Source organism: Pleuronectes platessa, chromosome 3 (genome assembly GCF_947347685.1).
Source record: "Pleuronectes platessa chromosome 3, fPlePla1.1, whole genome shotgun sequence".
NCBI lineage: Eukaryota > Metazoa > Chordata > Actinopteri > Pleuronectiformes > Pleuronectidae > Pleuronectes > Pleuronectes platessa.
The window spans coordinates 30,761,131-30,776,499 of NC_070628.1; the positions used below are offsets into that span (position 1 = coordinate 30,761,131).

At 40.3% G+C, this 15,369-nt stretch overlaps 1 protein-coding gene across 1 annotated transcript in view; it reads right to left on the reverse strand.

Moving 5' to 3' along the window:
• Positions 1-15,369, reverse strand: part of hpgd (15-hydroxyprostaglandin dehydrogenase) — a 36,654-nt gene that overhangs the window by 19,889 nt on the left and 1,396 nt on the right. Inside the window, exons 3-4 of the mRNA XM_053419150.1 lie at positions 11,572-11,678; positions 8,214-8,310 (exon numbers count right to left, since the gene is read on the reverse strand). Coding sequence (XP_053275125.1) covers positions 8,214-8,310; positions 11,572-11,678 — 204 coding nt within the window. The remainder of the gene's footprint in view (positions 1-8,213; positions 8,311-11,571; positions 11,679-15,369) is intronic.

Genomic DNA, 15,369 nt, shown 5'->3' on the forward strand with positions numbered 1-15,369 from the left:
CGCCACGGTCACACGGTGTGGCGAAAAATTGATCTTTCAATAACTTTAGATCTCCATCTTGTTGTGATGACACTCGTCTAAATTTTCAGTTGATCTGATGAAAGCTCTCCAAGAAGTACTTGAAAATAAAAAACATGGAATATGGTCCAAATCGAAAATGGCGGGGTTCCTGTTGCGTTTTTCAAATTGCTCCGAGCGCGTTTTTTGTGCATCTGGTGATGATACACAACTGTCTTCAATTTCGTGAGGATCAGTGAATTCTAAATGAGGTGTTTCTCCATAAATGAGGGGAAGCTCTGTTGGTGGCGCTGTTGAGCCATTTTGCCACGCCCATTCTTTAAAACCATCTGAATATCTTCAAGGGAGGGGGGCTGATGATACACACATGTAGTTTGAGGGAGATGGACCCATGAACACGGAAGTTAAAGCGTTTTCGTGTGTCATGGCGAGCTGATGTGACGCCCCGCCACAGTCAGACAGTGTGACGAAAAGTTGTTTCTTTGATAACTTTAGATCTCCATCTTGTTGTGATGACACTCGTCTAAATTTTCAGTTGATGTGATGAAAGCTGTACGAGAAGTATATCAAAGTAAAAGATTATGGAATATGACCAAAATGGCCACGAAATCGAAAATGGCGTGCTTCCTGTTGCGTTTTTCATATTGCTCCGAGCGCGTTTTTTGTGCATCTGGTGATGATACACAACTGTCTTCAATTTCGTGGGGATCAGTGAATGCTAAATGAGGTGTTTCTCCGTAAATGAGGGAAAGCACCATTGGTGGCGCTGTTGAGCCATTTTGCCACACCCATTTCCAAATACCCCAGAATACGTAAATTTTCACGAGGCCCATAATCTGCTCTATAGATGTTGAATGCATTCTGTAGTGAGAACACATTCAAGCACATGTCCTACACCTCCATGAGAGGGGGGAGGGGTGAGAAGGGGGAGGGATGAGAGGGGTGAAAGGGGGTGGGGTAAGATGGGGGCGGGGTGAGAGGGGGGCGGGGCCTTCAAAACAGGTTGATCTGAGGAGGTCTGTTTTAGACAGAGTATAAAGGTGCTGTTTTAAATTATCCTTGGGGTATTTTTACCAAAATATTTTACAGACATTTCATTAAGAACCCAAGGAACCATATCAACTGTGGTGAAATGGAAATAATATGTCCCCTTTAAAGCGAATATGTCCCCTTTAAAGCGTTTTCGTGTGTCATGGCGAGCTGATTTGACGCCCCGCCACAGTCAGACGGTGTGTCGAAAAGTTGTTTCTTTGATAACTTTAGATCTCCATCTTGTTGTGATGACACCCGTCTAAATTTTAAATTGATGTGATGAAAGCTCTCCGACAAATAAATCAAAGCGCACGATGTACAAAAACAAGACATTTCCTGATGCCACCAGGGGGCGCTTTCCTTTTAAGTCATGATTTCTAGGTAGATGTCTTCCGGTCGCGACTCTTGTCTTATATGTGTAGTTTGGAGTCGATTGGACAAAATATGTCTAAGTTACAGAAGCTCGCTTATATTGGCGTTTAGTCAAACTTTGAGACCTCACCACGGTCACACGGTATGATGAAAAGTTTAAATATTGATAACTTTAGATCTTCATCTTGTTTTGTAGAGTCTCATCTAATTTTTAAGTTGATCTGATGAAAGCTCTCCGAGTAGTACATAAAAACATAACACGTCTTAAAAACAAGACATTTCCTGTTGCCACCAGGGGGCGCTGTGATTGTAAGTCACAATTTCTGCAGTGATGTCTTCTGGTCGCAACTCTTGTCGTATGTGTCTAGTTTGGACTCAATTGGACAAACTATGTCTGAAATATGGAAGCTTGTGTTTTGATGGCGTTTCATCAAACTTTAACGCCACACCACCGTCAGACGGTTTTGCTAAAACGTAATCCTTCAATAACTTTAGATCTCCAATTTGTTGTGATGACGATCGTCTAAATTTGAAGTTGATCTGATGAAAGCTGTACGACAAGTACATCAAAGAAAAAATATGGAATATGACCAAAATGGCCACTAAAGTCAAACTGGCGGGCTTCCTGTTGCATTATTCATAATGCACTGATGGACTTTTTTGTGCATCTAGTCATGATACACAATAGTCTTTGTTTTTTTAGAGGATCGGTGAATGCTAAATGAGGGGCTTTTCCGTAGGTGGCGCTCTTGAGCCATTTTGCCACGCCCTTTTCAAAATACTCCAGAATACGTTAATTTAAGCCGCCTTCGAATTTACTGCAAACTCCTACAACTTTTTGAGCACATTAAAGCCCTCAAAAAGCCAATAAGTTTAATCGGAAAAAAAAAAAAATAATAATAATAATAATAATAATAATAATCATTTCAATTTCAATAGGGCCTCCCACCGATTTCGGTGCTCGGGCCCTAATAATGCCTACAATTTCAATAGGGCCTCTCACCATTCGGTGCTCGGGCCCTAATAAAAATCCTTACAATTTCAATAGGGCCTCTCACCTTTCGGTGCTCGGGCCCTAATAATAATAACGAGGGCTACGTTGTAGCACTAACGGGCCCGAGCACAGGCAATTTCAAGTCTGTTGCGGTCGGGGAAGAGAGAGCGATCGATGACCAAGCGCACGTCTCTGCCTTGCGTGCGTTTTAAGCTCTGCAGCAAGAATAAACGCTTCACTTCCTGTAGCCAGCAGGTGGCGCTAGGATTTTAAGTCATGGTGTCCTTGTAGATGTCATCAGATCGCGACTCTTGTCTTACATGTCTAGTTTGGAGTTGATTGGACCAAATATGTCCAAGATACAGACGCTCGTGTTTTGATGGCATGTGATCAGACTTTGACTCCACGCCATGGTCAGAGTATGGTGTTTTCCTATTTTGTAGCAGGTAAAAATACCAGTTAAATGTCAACAGTTGTCTTTATTGTCGTTCTGTTATTTAATAAATGCAACAAACTATAGTTTTTATATATATTGTATAACTATATATATATATAACTTTATAACCTGTGTTATCAAATATGTTGTGCGGCTCCAGACAGATTTAAATTGGGGGAAGAGGGGACGAAATGGCTTTTTCAATAGTTACATTTTGTGTCTTGATCAAACCATGGTGTTACACTGACCTCTGGTGCCTTAATATTGGCACTACAGGTGTAATTCAATATTAAGTCACTAGAGAGCAGTGTTGGACCATTAACTACAGACATGGTGTTTTCATTTTGTTTATCAAATTTATAAGCCTCACCACGGTCACACAGATTGATGAAAAGTTTAAATTTTGATAACTTTAGATCTTCATCTTGTTTTGTACACATGCATCAAATTTTTACGTTGATTTGATGAAGGCCCTACGAGAAGTGAGTCAAACTGTAAGACATAGAAAAACAAGACATTTGCTGTTGCCACCAGGGGACGCTGTGATTTTAAGTCACGATTTCTGTACCGATGTCTTCAGGTCGCGACTCTTGTCTTATGTGTATAGTTTGGACTCGATTGGACAAAATATGTCCAAGATACAGGAGCCTGTGTTTTGATGGCGTTTAATCAAACTTTGAGGCCACACCACGGTCAGACGGTTTTGCTAAAACTTAATCCTTCAATAACTTTAGATCTCCATTTTGTTGTGATGACGATCGTCTAAATTGTAAGTTGATTTGATGAAAGCTGTAGGAGGAGTACTTAAAAGAAAAAATATCGAATATGACCAAAATGGCCACTAAAGTCAAACTGGCGGGCTTCCTGTTGCGTTATTCATAATGCACTGATGGACTTTTTTGTGCATCTAGTCATGATACACAATAGTCTTTGTTTTTTTTGATGATCGGTGAATGCTAAATGAGGGGCTTTTCCGTAGGTGGCGCTATTGAGCGGTTTTGACACACCCGTTCCCAAATACTTCAGAATACGTAAACTTGCGCACATTTCTAATTTACTGTACACTTTAGAAACTTTTTGAGCACGTTAAAGCCCTCAAAAAGCCAATTCACTGAGCGAAGAAAAATAATAATAATAATAATCTTTTCAATTTCAATAGGTCCTCTCACCGATTTCGGTGCTCGGGCCCTAATAAGAATCATTTCAATTTCAATAGGTCCTCTCACCGATTTCGGTGCTCGGGCCCTAATAAGAATCATTTCAATTTCAATAGGTCCTCTCACCGATTTCGGTGCTCGGGCCCTAACTAGGGCTACGTTGTAGCACTAACGGGCCCGAGCACAGGCGGTTTCTAGTCTGTTGCGGTCGGTGAAGAGAGAACGTTCGATGACCAAGCGCTCGTCTCTGCGTTGCATGCGTTTGTGCACTGCGGCAAGGATTATTGCTTCACTTCCTGTAGCAAGCAGGAGGCTCTATGAACTAGAGGTAAGTAACCTTGAATCATTAAAGCCAAACCTATTGCTTTAACTATCACCATATACTTACATGCCTCAAGGCTTTTTTAATATAAAATTGTTATAAAAGTTACCGTTTATTAGGGATGAGCGAGTACAGTATTATCTGTATCTGTATCTGTATCTGTTAACCATATCAATTATCTGTATCCGTATCCGTACTCGGAGTGGGCGGGGCCTAACCCGGAAGTGGGTGTGATTTAACCCGGAAGTGGGCCGGGTTGTCTTGAAATGGGCGGGGCTTTAACCAGTATGTTATTTTAAGCATGCAATTGATATGGGTTGATCAGAAATTGTTATATTTATTGCTGATTAGAAAACTATTACAGGACAGCATCAGCATTGAGCTTCAGATCAATCTTCAGTTTTCATACTCAACATAACTTTCTTTTTTAACTTTGAATTTTTTTAAATTTATTTCCACACCAGGTGTGTGTGTGTGTGTGTATGTGTGTGTGTGTGTGTGTGTGTGTGTGTGTGTGTGTGTAAGTGAGTAAGAGAGAGACAGAGAGAGAGAGGGGGAGTGTGTGTGTGTGTGTAGCTTAATTTGTAATATTTTTTATACCACTACTACCTAGAACTTGTCAGACACTCAGTGCGTGAAGTAAAATAAAACTGGTTAGAGCCAACTGACGGTTTAAAAAAAGTTTAAACCGTTAAAGTAAAAAAAAAAAAACTGTTTAAAAAAAAATCTCCGACAGGCAGAGACGCAACGCGAGTCGCTTTCTACCAGCACCACGTCTGAACGAACCCACGTTTAACAGAACTCTACTGGTTAATAAGTAAGTACAAACTGAAATAAAAACAAACTTCAAGCTGAAGAAACCCTAAACGTTAACGGAAAAGACCCGCGAACCTGAGTGACTGAGAGACAGAGAGCTGTTCTTTGAGTGAGTGAGCAGAGCGGTGTGTGAAGGGGAGGAGCGCTGTGACGCTGTGTGAGGATTTTCATTCAGTCCGAGCACAGATATTGACTCGTATTACTCGTATAATACTCGTGCTCGGCAAAAGTGCTTTATCCGTACCGGATACTCGTTTCAGCCGAGTATCCGGCTCATCTCTATCTCAGACAGTTTGTTGCACTTTTGGAGGAGCATGAGACTGAACATGGGGACATAGGCTACCACATAGCTGTCAGATGACTCTGGGCAAAGTGCAAAAATTGCATTTTTTGTTCACAACTGTTCTTATAAATGTTGATTAAAGTGTAATATAATGTTGGCGTTATTACTTTGCCTGTCTCACTTTTTCATTGCCTAACCATAACATTTACTCTTAGCTGTAGAAGCTTATCAAATTATTATGAGTAGAATTGAGTTCAGCTAATTGTTCCGGCCCACCACAACTGTCCATGTTTCTCATGTGGCCCCTGGAGAAAATGAATTGCCCACCCCTGCTCTAGTGACATCGGTGGAAATTTTTTTAATAGACGAAATTCATTTTTAATTTTAAATAACAAACAAAAACAGAGGCGTAGTGTGTGCGTAATTGAGCTTTGCTATCCATCCGTCTCCATCTTGCTGATAACTTACCACGCAATAATTAATTTGAGGCTGCGTATTTACAATTCGTTAATTTCGTTAAATTAAAAAATAATCTTCCGATGTCACCAGAGGGCCTCCGTAGTGAGGGTCCGTAGCCACACCTTAAAGGCCGGTCCGTGAAAATATTGTCTGACCTCCAACCGGTCCGTGGCGCAAAAAAGGTTGGGGACCTCTGTTCTAATTGATCAGCTGTGGGCAGAACCTGAAAAGTCAGAATAGACCCTTTACTTGAATTTTTCTTTTCGAAGGCCTGCATTTGGGTCCTCACCTGTTTCTGCTTTACAGTGTAGTTGACATTCACACACATTCATACAGTACTTATTGATCAAGCATTTTGTCTATCAGTCAGGATCATGTTGGGGTTCAATCTAAATCACCAACCCTTCTGTTAGTGGACAACCCGCTCCACTGCCCTAACTCCCATAACAATGGAGGTGCTGCCACCTGCAACAAACTCTGTTTCTCCAATACATAACCATTACTTTCATCCTCCAATTTAGGTTAAATTATTTGCTTTTGAAAATTCTAATGTCAAATGTGCAGCTGGGCAATTTAGGCAGTAAATAATTAGCCCATGATTTACCTATCAGTTACACACCAAAGGTAACAAGGTCTAGGGTAGAGATGCAGTACATTTTTCATTTTATTGAAAAATGTGGTAAGACTATCAATAAGTCACGACACAAATGAACGTGCACTACAGGTGACCTTTGTGTGGTTCATCAAGAGTTAAAAACAAAAGGACCTGCTTTCTCTTAGATGCTCTTTTTTCATACTAAAGAGAAGAATTTTGCTGCTGTATGTTTTAATGGAATTCCAAGATAAGCGTTGTTTGGTTACAGTCCGTGCTGTGTGTGGATGTTCTTGATTTCTGCAGGCAGACATATCACCTTGTAGATCTAGAACAGTTCAGCCTCTGGTTAGCAGACATATGGTATTCGTTTTTCAATTATATCAGTCGTGATAAAATCTGTGCGTGTGTGTGTGTGTGTGTGCTTTTCATTCCTATAACAAACAGACTAGTCCAAACATGGGCAAACGTATTACAAGCCTATTGTTTGGGGGAAAGAATGTGTATGTGTGTGTGAAAATAGCATAATACGATTTTGAAGAAGCATGAGCTTTTCCATACACATTCATATATGTGCACCATGCTTCAGTATTTTCACTTACAGTTGACATCCACCAACCTGGAGTTGCTGATTTTACAATTTAACAATCTTCCAACAGCTTCAGTGAACAGCTACATTTTTGGTAGAGTTTCCTCTTTGTCATTCTTTACTCTGTAATTTGATACCAGTGGAATGACTACACTGCAGCAGGATCCTGAGTCAGAGGAAAGTGAAAATACATTTTCCGTCCAACCTTCCAACAAGGTTAGTTCTCAAGGTTAATGTACTGTCATTTTTTTCTCCTACATATTGCCTTCCTCTGAAATCTGCAGTAGTACACTATTCACAAATCAACTGGACCATTCATAATGATATCTTGTAATAACAATGGAGACCATCCTCTTACTGGAATGTGCAAATGGGTGTGTGTGTATGCATGGGTGTGGGAGAGAGAATATGTGTGTGACATTATATCCATAGCTGCATAACATAACTGTACATTGCTCACATCACTCCTCTCCAACTTATATGCACTGATGCCAATTTCAAAGCAACAAAGAATATTGTAGTGCTTAGTGACCACAGCTTGAGCAGTTAAATGTGAGGTATAGTTGCTTTTTTACCAAACACAACATAAACTGGCATAGAGAGAAAGTAGTGAGCCAACAAAAGTAATAGGGTCCACATTACACGTGTATATTTTCAGTCCAGCTAAATCAAATTCTGCCATACTTTCCTTCCACAGCCTGTTTAACTGACATAATGATTCCATCAAGTTCTGGCAGCAAGTCAGTATTTGTCAATGTGCTGTGAAAACACTTTTCCTTATCTTTTTTTAAATGTGCCTGCATAGAAAATATATATATATATATATATATTAAAAAAAAACTTCGCTGGTTCACCTGATCCCACCTTCATTACAAACCAAACTGAGACAGGAAATGCCTTTACAGTTGGCATCTCTGTAAATGTTTATACAACTCAGATCTATCTGTATTTACATGACTTAAATAAGTAAATCAGAAAACAACCGTTGTCTTTTAGTTCAAACAATGCTTACCTCATCAGCTTGACTAATGTTATATGTGTCAAGGAAGGTTGATAATACATTAAAAATAAAAATGTCTTTAATGGTTCAGTAAACATGGGAGTACACACGTGTTTGTGTGTGTGTGTGTGTGTGTCTGTTACCTGCCATAGAGGATACATTTATAATGGTGCCTCCTTCGTTGCCATACTCTTTACTCATGTGTTCCAGTGCCAAGTAGGTTCCCTTTATTACAGATGTCTACGAAGATAAAGAGACAACATAGTCACAGCAGGCAAGTGTAGCATGTTAAGCAGGAAGTGAAACTAAAAGTGATCAATGTGTGAACTGAAAGGCTAAGGTATTTATACTTGTGTTTGTAACTCAGGACATCTGTTGCTAACTGTGATACTAATACAGTCTGCAAAGCTAGGTGCTTTTATAACCCAGGTAACAAATGTAAGATCACATGAAGTCTTGCAGAGCTGCTACCGGGCTACAAACAGGTGGCAGAGAGTTGCTTAGTTGATAGAAATACATTAACTAAAGTACAGGCAATTTTTGTATCCCAACCAAATTTTTACTTAAAATCCTTATACAGTGACGGCATTGTGATTTTTTGCTAGCTTGGTAACATCCACAAACAGGGCACCTGTTGAATGAATCCCTCTGATCGCCAGATTGGTGAATTGCTTCTACTGTTAGTGATCTCATAACATTGCGCTGCAGCGTGTTAATTAATCGGCTGTTTTGTCTTTTTGAATGTTGTCTTAATGTGTATCTAGGCTGCTATAAATTTTACGACAGTGTTAAGAATATGTTATAATGCTTACATTTTTCTGTTAACAGCAACTAACTATTAAATACACATTGTGGTGAAGTCGATCTCCCGCAATTTAATAATCCAACTTTGTCACCATCCCTGCAGGTTTAATAGTGGAGATACGACATACTATCCCCAGCATGCCTACAAATCACACTGGCTAGCCGGACTAAAGGCCGGCGCATGCTTCTGCAACTGCGTCGGCGGCTTTTCACGCAGCTGTGTCTCAGGACTCTTTGTCATTCATGCTTCCCCAAGCTTCCCCAAGCCTTCTTTCTTCTTCGTCGATTGTTTATTTACATAGCAACTATGGCTCCTCGTAGCCTTTCTCTGGCGGACAAATCCGCCAGTCAGTGACGGGTTATACAAGTGATCATACTTTCAGATCTCTTCTGCCAAGTGTTCTTCTATTTGGTCCATATTCGTTCTTCTAAATCTTCCGTGATTTCTGCCGGTATTATGGGGGCATGAAACCGGAAACTAGACTCCGGACGGGATGTAGTAAGCAGACCAATCACAAGCCAGGCGGGCTGCGTGAGGCACGTGTCGCTTTTTCGTATAGTTAGAAAAATTGGGCGACGCACGTAAGCACGTAAGAAGAGATGCATAAGCACGTAAGGGACCAAGAAAGGCTCTTGCGCTTACGGGCCCGTGAAAACGCAGAAGCATGCTCCGGCCTTTAGAATGAACTCTACCAACAGGAACCGGGGCTAAGTAGCTAGCAGTTATGCTAAGTTTGAATTGGCTGTTTATTGGTCACTTTAGTATGATACACAGACTGTGTTTTTGGATGAACTTGCAGAAGGCCTGCGTTAGCTTTATATTCTTGGAACAATCATCCGGTAGGGGGAATTTTTTTCTTAGTAAATTTTGCACTTCTTGGGGCTTCTCCAGCTCCCCTGCAATCTGATAGTTGCTAACCTGGAGGCTAACTGTCTGCGTCTCTGTTGCCCATAATTTACCGACCAAGTGACATGAGAGCCACAAGCGAGATGATTAATAATGGAGGATCCTTTATCACGTTGGCATCAGATAATGGTGGTGGACCACGACCGAGATGGCAGCTGATGATGGATCCTAATTGGCAGCAGTGGACAATGACTGTGGACTATAGTGGCATCCGATCTTGATGGTGGATCATGATCTTGCTGGCTGTTGACCATAGACTGCAGCAGGACAGCTTGGCATTTAGTATTTCTCCTCAGATACTTGACCTTCAAGTATCTGACCTTCAGTTATCCTTCAAAATGTTTACCCTTATCAATGCCGCTAAAACCTTTATCCTGATGATGGTAACCCGCAATAACGATTTTTATTAGTTTGTAAATTCATGGATACTGGCACAGGTAAAAGTGAATTTAATTCAGGCAGATAGCAGGTGATAACAAAACTATGTGGTTGCTGTAATTGTTTTAATTGATATCATTGATGAAAAGTCTAAGCCACTGAAAAATGTTTTTACTGCGAAATCCTGTGACACAGGTTGACCTAAACTTTATTTTGACATCATTGATGTGACAGCGGTGTGGGCTTGCTGCTAGCTAGTAGATCAGAATGGATGACAAAAGACAAAAATAGTCAGTGGTGAATGTCAAAATGTGGACAACACATCGTCGAGAGCCAAGTCGGACGTTTGGGACAAATTTGGTATTATCAAGACTCTGAGAACAACATTGTCAATGGCTTTGCTGCTTGTAAACAATGCCAAAAAGTATTAGATTTTGATAACCGAAAGCTAGGTACTTCGTCGCTGAGGAAACACCTTGACAGCTGCAGAAGCACAGGTGCCATGCCCATTCACAGATACATTTGCAAAAACTCAACACTCAAACCACCAAACGAGAGGACATCAGGGGCTGAAGTTTGTGTGCCGGGACATCAGCCCATTTGAAACTGACGATGGATTTCTGGCCCATTATGAAGGTTAATTAGTTGGTTAGGATAAATAACTGTGTTGCTGAGCAACCAAGACCTCAACAATGAAGAATATTTAACTTACTGTGACCTTATTTTAGTCTTTTTGGCCACTGAAATGTCCATATATTTTGTCACCTGATAAACCACGTATATACCATCAGGCAAATGACATTTTCAGCTGACACAACCTTTTTAATCTTAATCCACATGAAGAATGTTACCCTGACCAAACACTGTCTTTACAGCTTCATTCCTGTAAAAGTGTGGGTGAAATGTAAAATAATTAGCTGCCATGAGGAGGTCAAACACTGTATAGCTTCCTCTGGGAGAGAGAACTACAGGAGATAACAGATCTTCAATTATTTTTAATAAAAACAGAGACCATGTTGTATCTGTTGTGAAGCCTCCAGCCAATTTGGACAAAAGAAGTGGTTTATTGGTGAAGGGAAACTGCAGCACCTGATTCAGAAAACTGCAGCTGTCCTGCTTCAGCAAGGTTATAATACCATGTGATATAGTGGCATTCTGCAGTGTCCACGACAGTTTCACAAAATTTCAAACCAGGGTACAATAATCACAGAAGTGGATTCAGTCAAATGTAAGGGTTTATATATACATATTTACACAGATGTTCTCAAAACCTCCACTCTTACATGTCTGTGTGTTAACTTTACCACTCTGTTTCAATTTGTTTACAATGTCAATTTTTTTGTCACTGTACACATTTTTTAATCCGATGTAGATAGATTTTACAGGTTTATAAAGTCTTACTGCCATCTTACCAAGTTGACTTGTATGGTCTTCTCCCAGTTCTTTTCATTGTTAATGCCAGCATTATTGATAACGATGTCCAGACGACCAAACTGGTCCACAGTTCTCTGGAAGGCATCTAGCACAAATAAAAGTAATTTGTGAGTAACTTTAGAAACTGACATCATTAGAGCTGAAAACCAGGATTTACAGCTTTAGCCCATTTCCTGAAAACTCCCGACCAGATCTGATTAACTTCTCCACTGTTACGCAATTAATTGATCAAGATTGACTGTGGAAAGAAGGGTAGAGGGAGAGGCACATATTGTAATTATTCTGACATAATCATGCTTTCACATCCTTTACATTATAATCTAGCAACTTTTAGCTACATTTCAGAGAGCCAATAGCTACTTCTGTTGAGACTTATTTGGCAACATTGGAGGCAGTGTGCAAGTCGACGTATCTGATGTATGTACATGAAATCCCAGATGTGGGCACTCACTGCCAAGCCTCTGTGAACTATGCTGCTTGCATAGTCTTCTGTGTATGAAACGTCCTACAGATTTTTTTTTACCCTTCCGAGCGCCTCCTCAGTGCAGTCTATGTGGACCAACAATCCACCCTGCTAAACTCACCCCAGCAGTGTAATCTTATGCCGATTCTTTGTTTCAGTAACAAAATGTTATATTGACACCCAAAATAACCTATCAGATTTCAAGTGGGAGGTTCACCCACGAAAAAGAACCAATCCAATTACACTTAAGTAAGAGATGGGTGGAGATTCCCCACAACTCACGCTTGCATAGAAGAAGATGTTTTCACTAATCCCTTTAGCCTGTCCAGACAGGCTCAGGTTTATTTTGGTTTGCTGTCTGTCTTTATTTCTTCACTGAAGATACACACATACTGTATGGTACTCTGTGCTGTAGGGTGTGCACCTACAGTTACAAACCATACATTTAATTGGAAATAAATATAAATGAGGAGCTGCAATGTTGTAATGATGATATTTATATTAGAGCTGTGAAAAATAACGCGTTAACGCGTTATGATTAAATTACAGGATTAATTCGTTTTTTTTTTTTTAACGCATTTAACGCATGCGCAGAAGGACCTTCCAATTCCGCCGCCTCTGCACTAGTCGCCGCTCTAATGCAGTCAGACGGCAGCTGCCATTCAAACAAACAAACAACATGGATAATTCTGATGAACCTGAGGACCTTCTGGATGGGAAGATCGTGTTCCAAAAAAACAAAGATCGAACATTCAGTAAAACCAAGGTGATATGCACACTCTGCGAGAAGACGTTATTGTTTCACCGTAGCAATACCCGCCTAACCACCGCAACGCGAAGCATGTGTTGGTCGGCGAGGGGCGTTCAAGTGGAATGCGCCAAACCAGACTCACTCGCCGGACACATTGTGCAAAAGAAGCGGTCAGCTTTACTGTCAGAGAATTTGAACAAGTTAGTTTGCCTCACCAACTGGCTAAAGACCGAGTAGCTAAGAGGGCCTTTAGAGGCATTAGATTGTATCATGGTGTGGTTAATGGTTGTGTGACAAAAAATATAAAAAATGTCAACCATCCTATGGCTAAGAAGCTCAAATAATTTCTGTTTAATTTAAAAAAAAAAGTTTTATTCAACCACACAATGGCTAAGGAGCCCGAATTCTGTTTAGGATGAAGATTATATTAATGTTCCATATGGAAAAGCAATGATAACTGCTGAAGAACTGCTGAGTTGCAGCACAAAAGAAAAGTTAAATGTCATAAATCTTGTTTTCACAAAAATATTCCGAAAAAATCGGTAATGTGATTAATCATGATTAATCCATAGAAACCTGTGATTAATTTGATTAAAAATTGTAATCATTTCACAGCCCTAATTTATATGTGCATTTAGTTTTGATTATGATATCATGAATTGTATGTATAACATGTTTGTTGTTCAGACTCCTTGACAGATGTGAGAAAGAAGAAATCAGGAGCTCAGACAATCATCGGAGGATTTACCTTAAGTCTGGATTTTGACACGTGAATAAAACAGCTGTTGTTTTTTTATGTTTACGTGGGTCTCCAGGTGCTACTTAAAAGATTGCGTTGCTTTAAATGTTGCAGCCGCAAAGAATTGTGGTATAGTATTTTCTCCTTTACTTTCATAAAGGATCAAGTGTTTACATGCTAAAGGAGAGAAGACAGAAAGAATTGAAGCTCCTTTCCTTGTCATTTTGAGAATTTGAATACCTCCTATTATTGCGGCCCCTAAAATACTTCTGGGTCATTTCACTCAGTTATGGACCCTCATAAGCAAAATGGACTATTTGAACAGACCCTCAGCCAATCTGTTACAGTGTCCAGTGTCTGCTTTTATTCCCCGCCACTGACATGGGCTGTTTAAGATTAGATGTAAGATTAGCTGTAAGGATTTAAATACTCCAGCTGATACAACAGTTCTTCAAACTAACTAAAGATATGTGTTTTAAATATGTGGCTTCTTTGCAACACCATACATATATGAGGCACCATCTACTGTCATGGCTGTATTTCCTCCAAAGTCTTCACTACATATGTTATTAATCAGGACAGACGACGATGTAACCCCCAGCCTGACACAATTCTAGTTTCATTTAGACGTAGTCCCACCTAAAACATGATCTCTTTGTCCAAATGTTTTTTATTTTCTTAGAATGTTAGAGGACTTGAAATTCTTACACAAGAATGTGTCAGTTTTTCCATTGCTGTCTTAATAATGAGGCAAGATCCCTTCACTACACACATATTTTGTTTCCTTGTGTATGCGGCTAAACTGACTTAAAACGTGTCGGCAAAAGACACAAAAACTGATACACATTGTGCTCTTAAAGAATGAGCCCCCACCTCATTATTCATCTCCCAATTTGGGCAGACAGACATAGCTGGATAAACAGCTGCGGGGAGAAACCTGAGGTGGTAAAACCTGCATGTGTCATCACCTACCGCATTCCACACCTGGACAACCCCCAATTAGAAAAAAACACACTCACCTGCCTGAGAGACACACAAACACAACACACACACACACACACACACACACACACACACACACACACACAGACATGCAGGCTAGTATATATATACACACTGTGTCCATATCAACAGCATCGCTATCACAAAGTTAGGAGCAACACCAAACAGCATTCCGCACGCATTCGCCTGCAGGGATTGACTTTTTCAATATCAGACAATGAAACCTTGTTCCTCTCTCTCGCTCTGTTCCCTGCTTCTTCTCTTCTTCTTTCACCCAGACACACAAACACACACAACAGCAGTGGCAGAAGTGAAGAGCATGGAGCATTTTATATATCTATGTACACGTCGTGTTGTATAAATATAATTTTAGCTTGACTGTTAAGGTAATCTTAAGGTAAGAACCTCCTGCTTTGACAAAAGTCACAGATCATCCTTTGCGGTCTGCTTGACTGAGTATGCTGCTTTTTCACACCCTCTAACTGCGGCTGTCAACTCAAAGAGGCTCTCCAGGCTAAAGCTTATAATGCTTGCTAAAAATAGACCTGTGTTTTTGCTTTTTTAATTCTCTTCATTCATCAAGAGGAAGCTTAAAAGGATTGGGATTAGTACAGCCTTCTTGTGCAGTCATATTTTCAGGCTGCCTAAGGAGTCATAACAACTGCTTAGGCAGCTGCCAACAAATCAACAAACTGAATGTGTTGTGTCACTCAACAAGGGGTAGGTGATGTAAAGGCACCATTGGGGCGGCTGTGGCTGAGGGGTAGAGTGGTCGTTCTCCAAACTGACCCATCTATATGCTGAAGTGTCCTTGGGCAAGA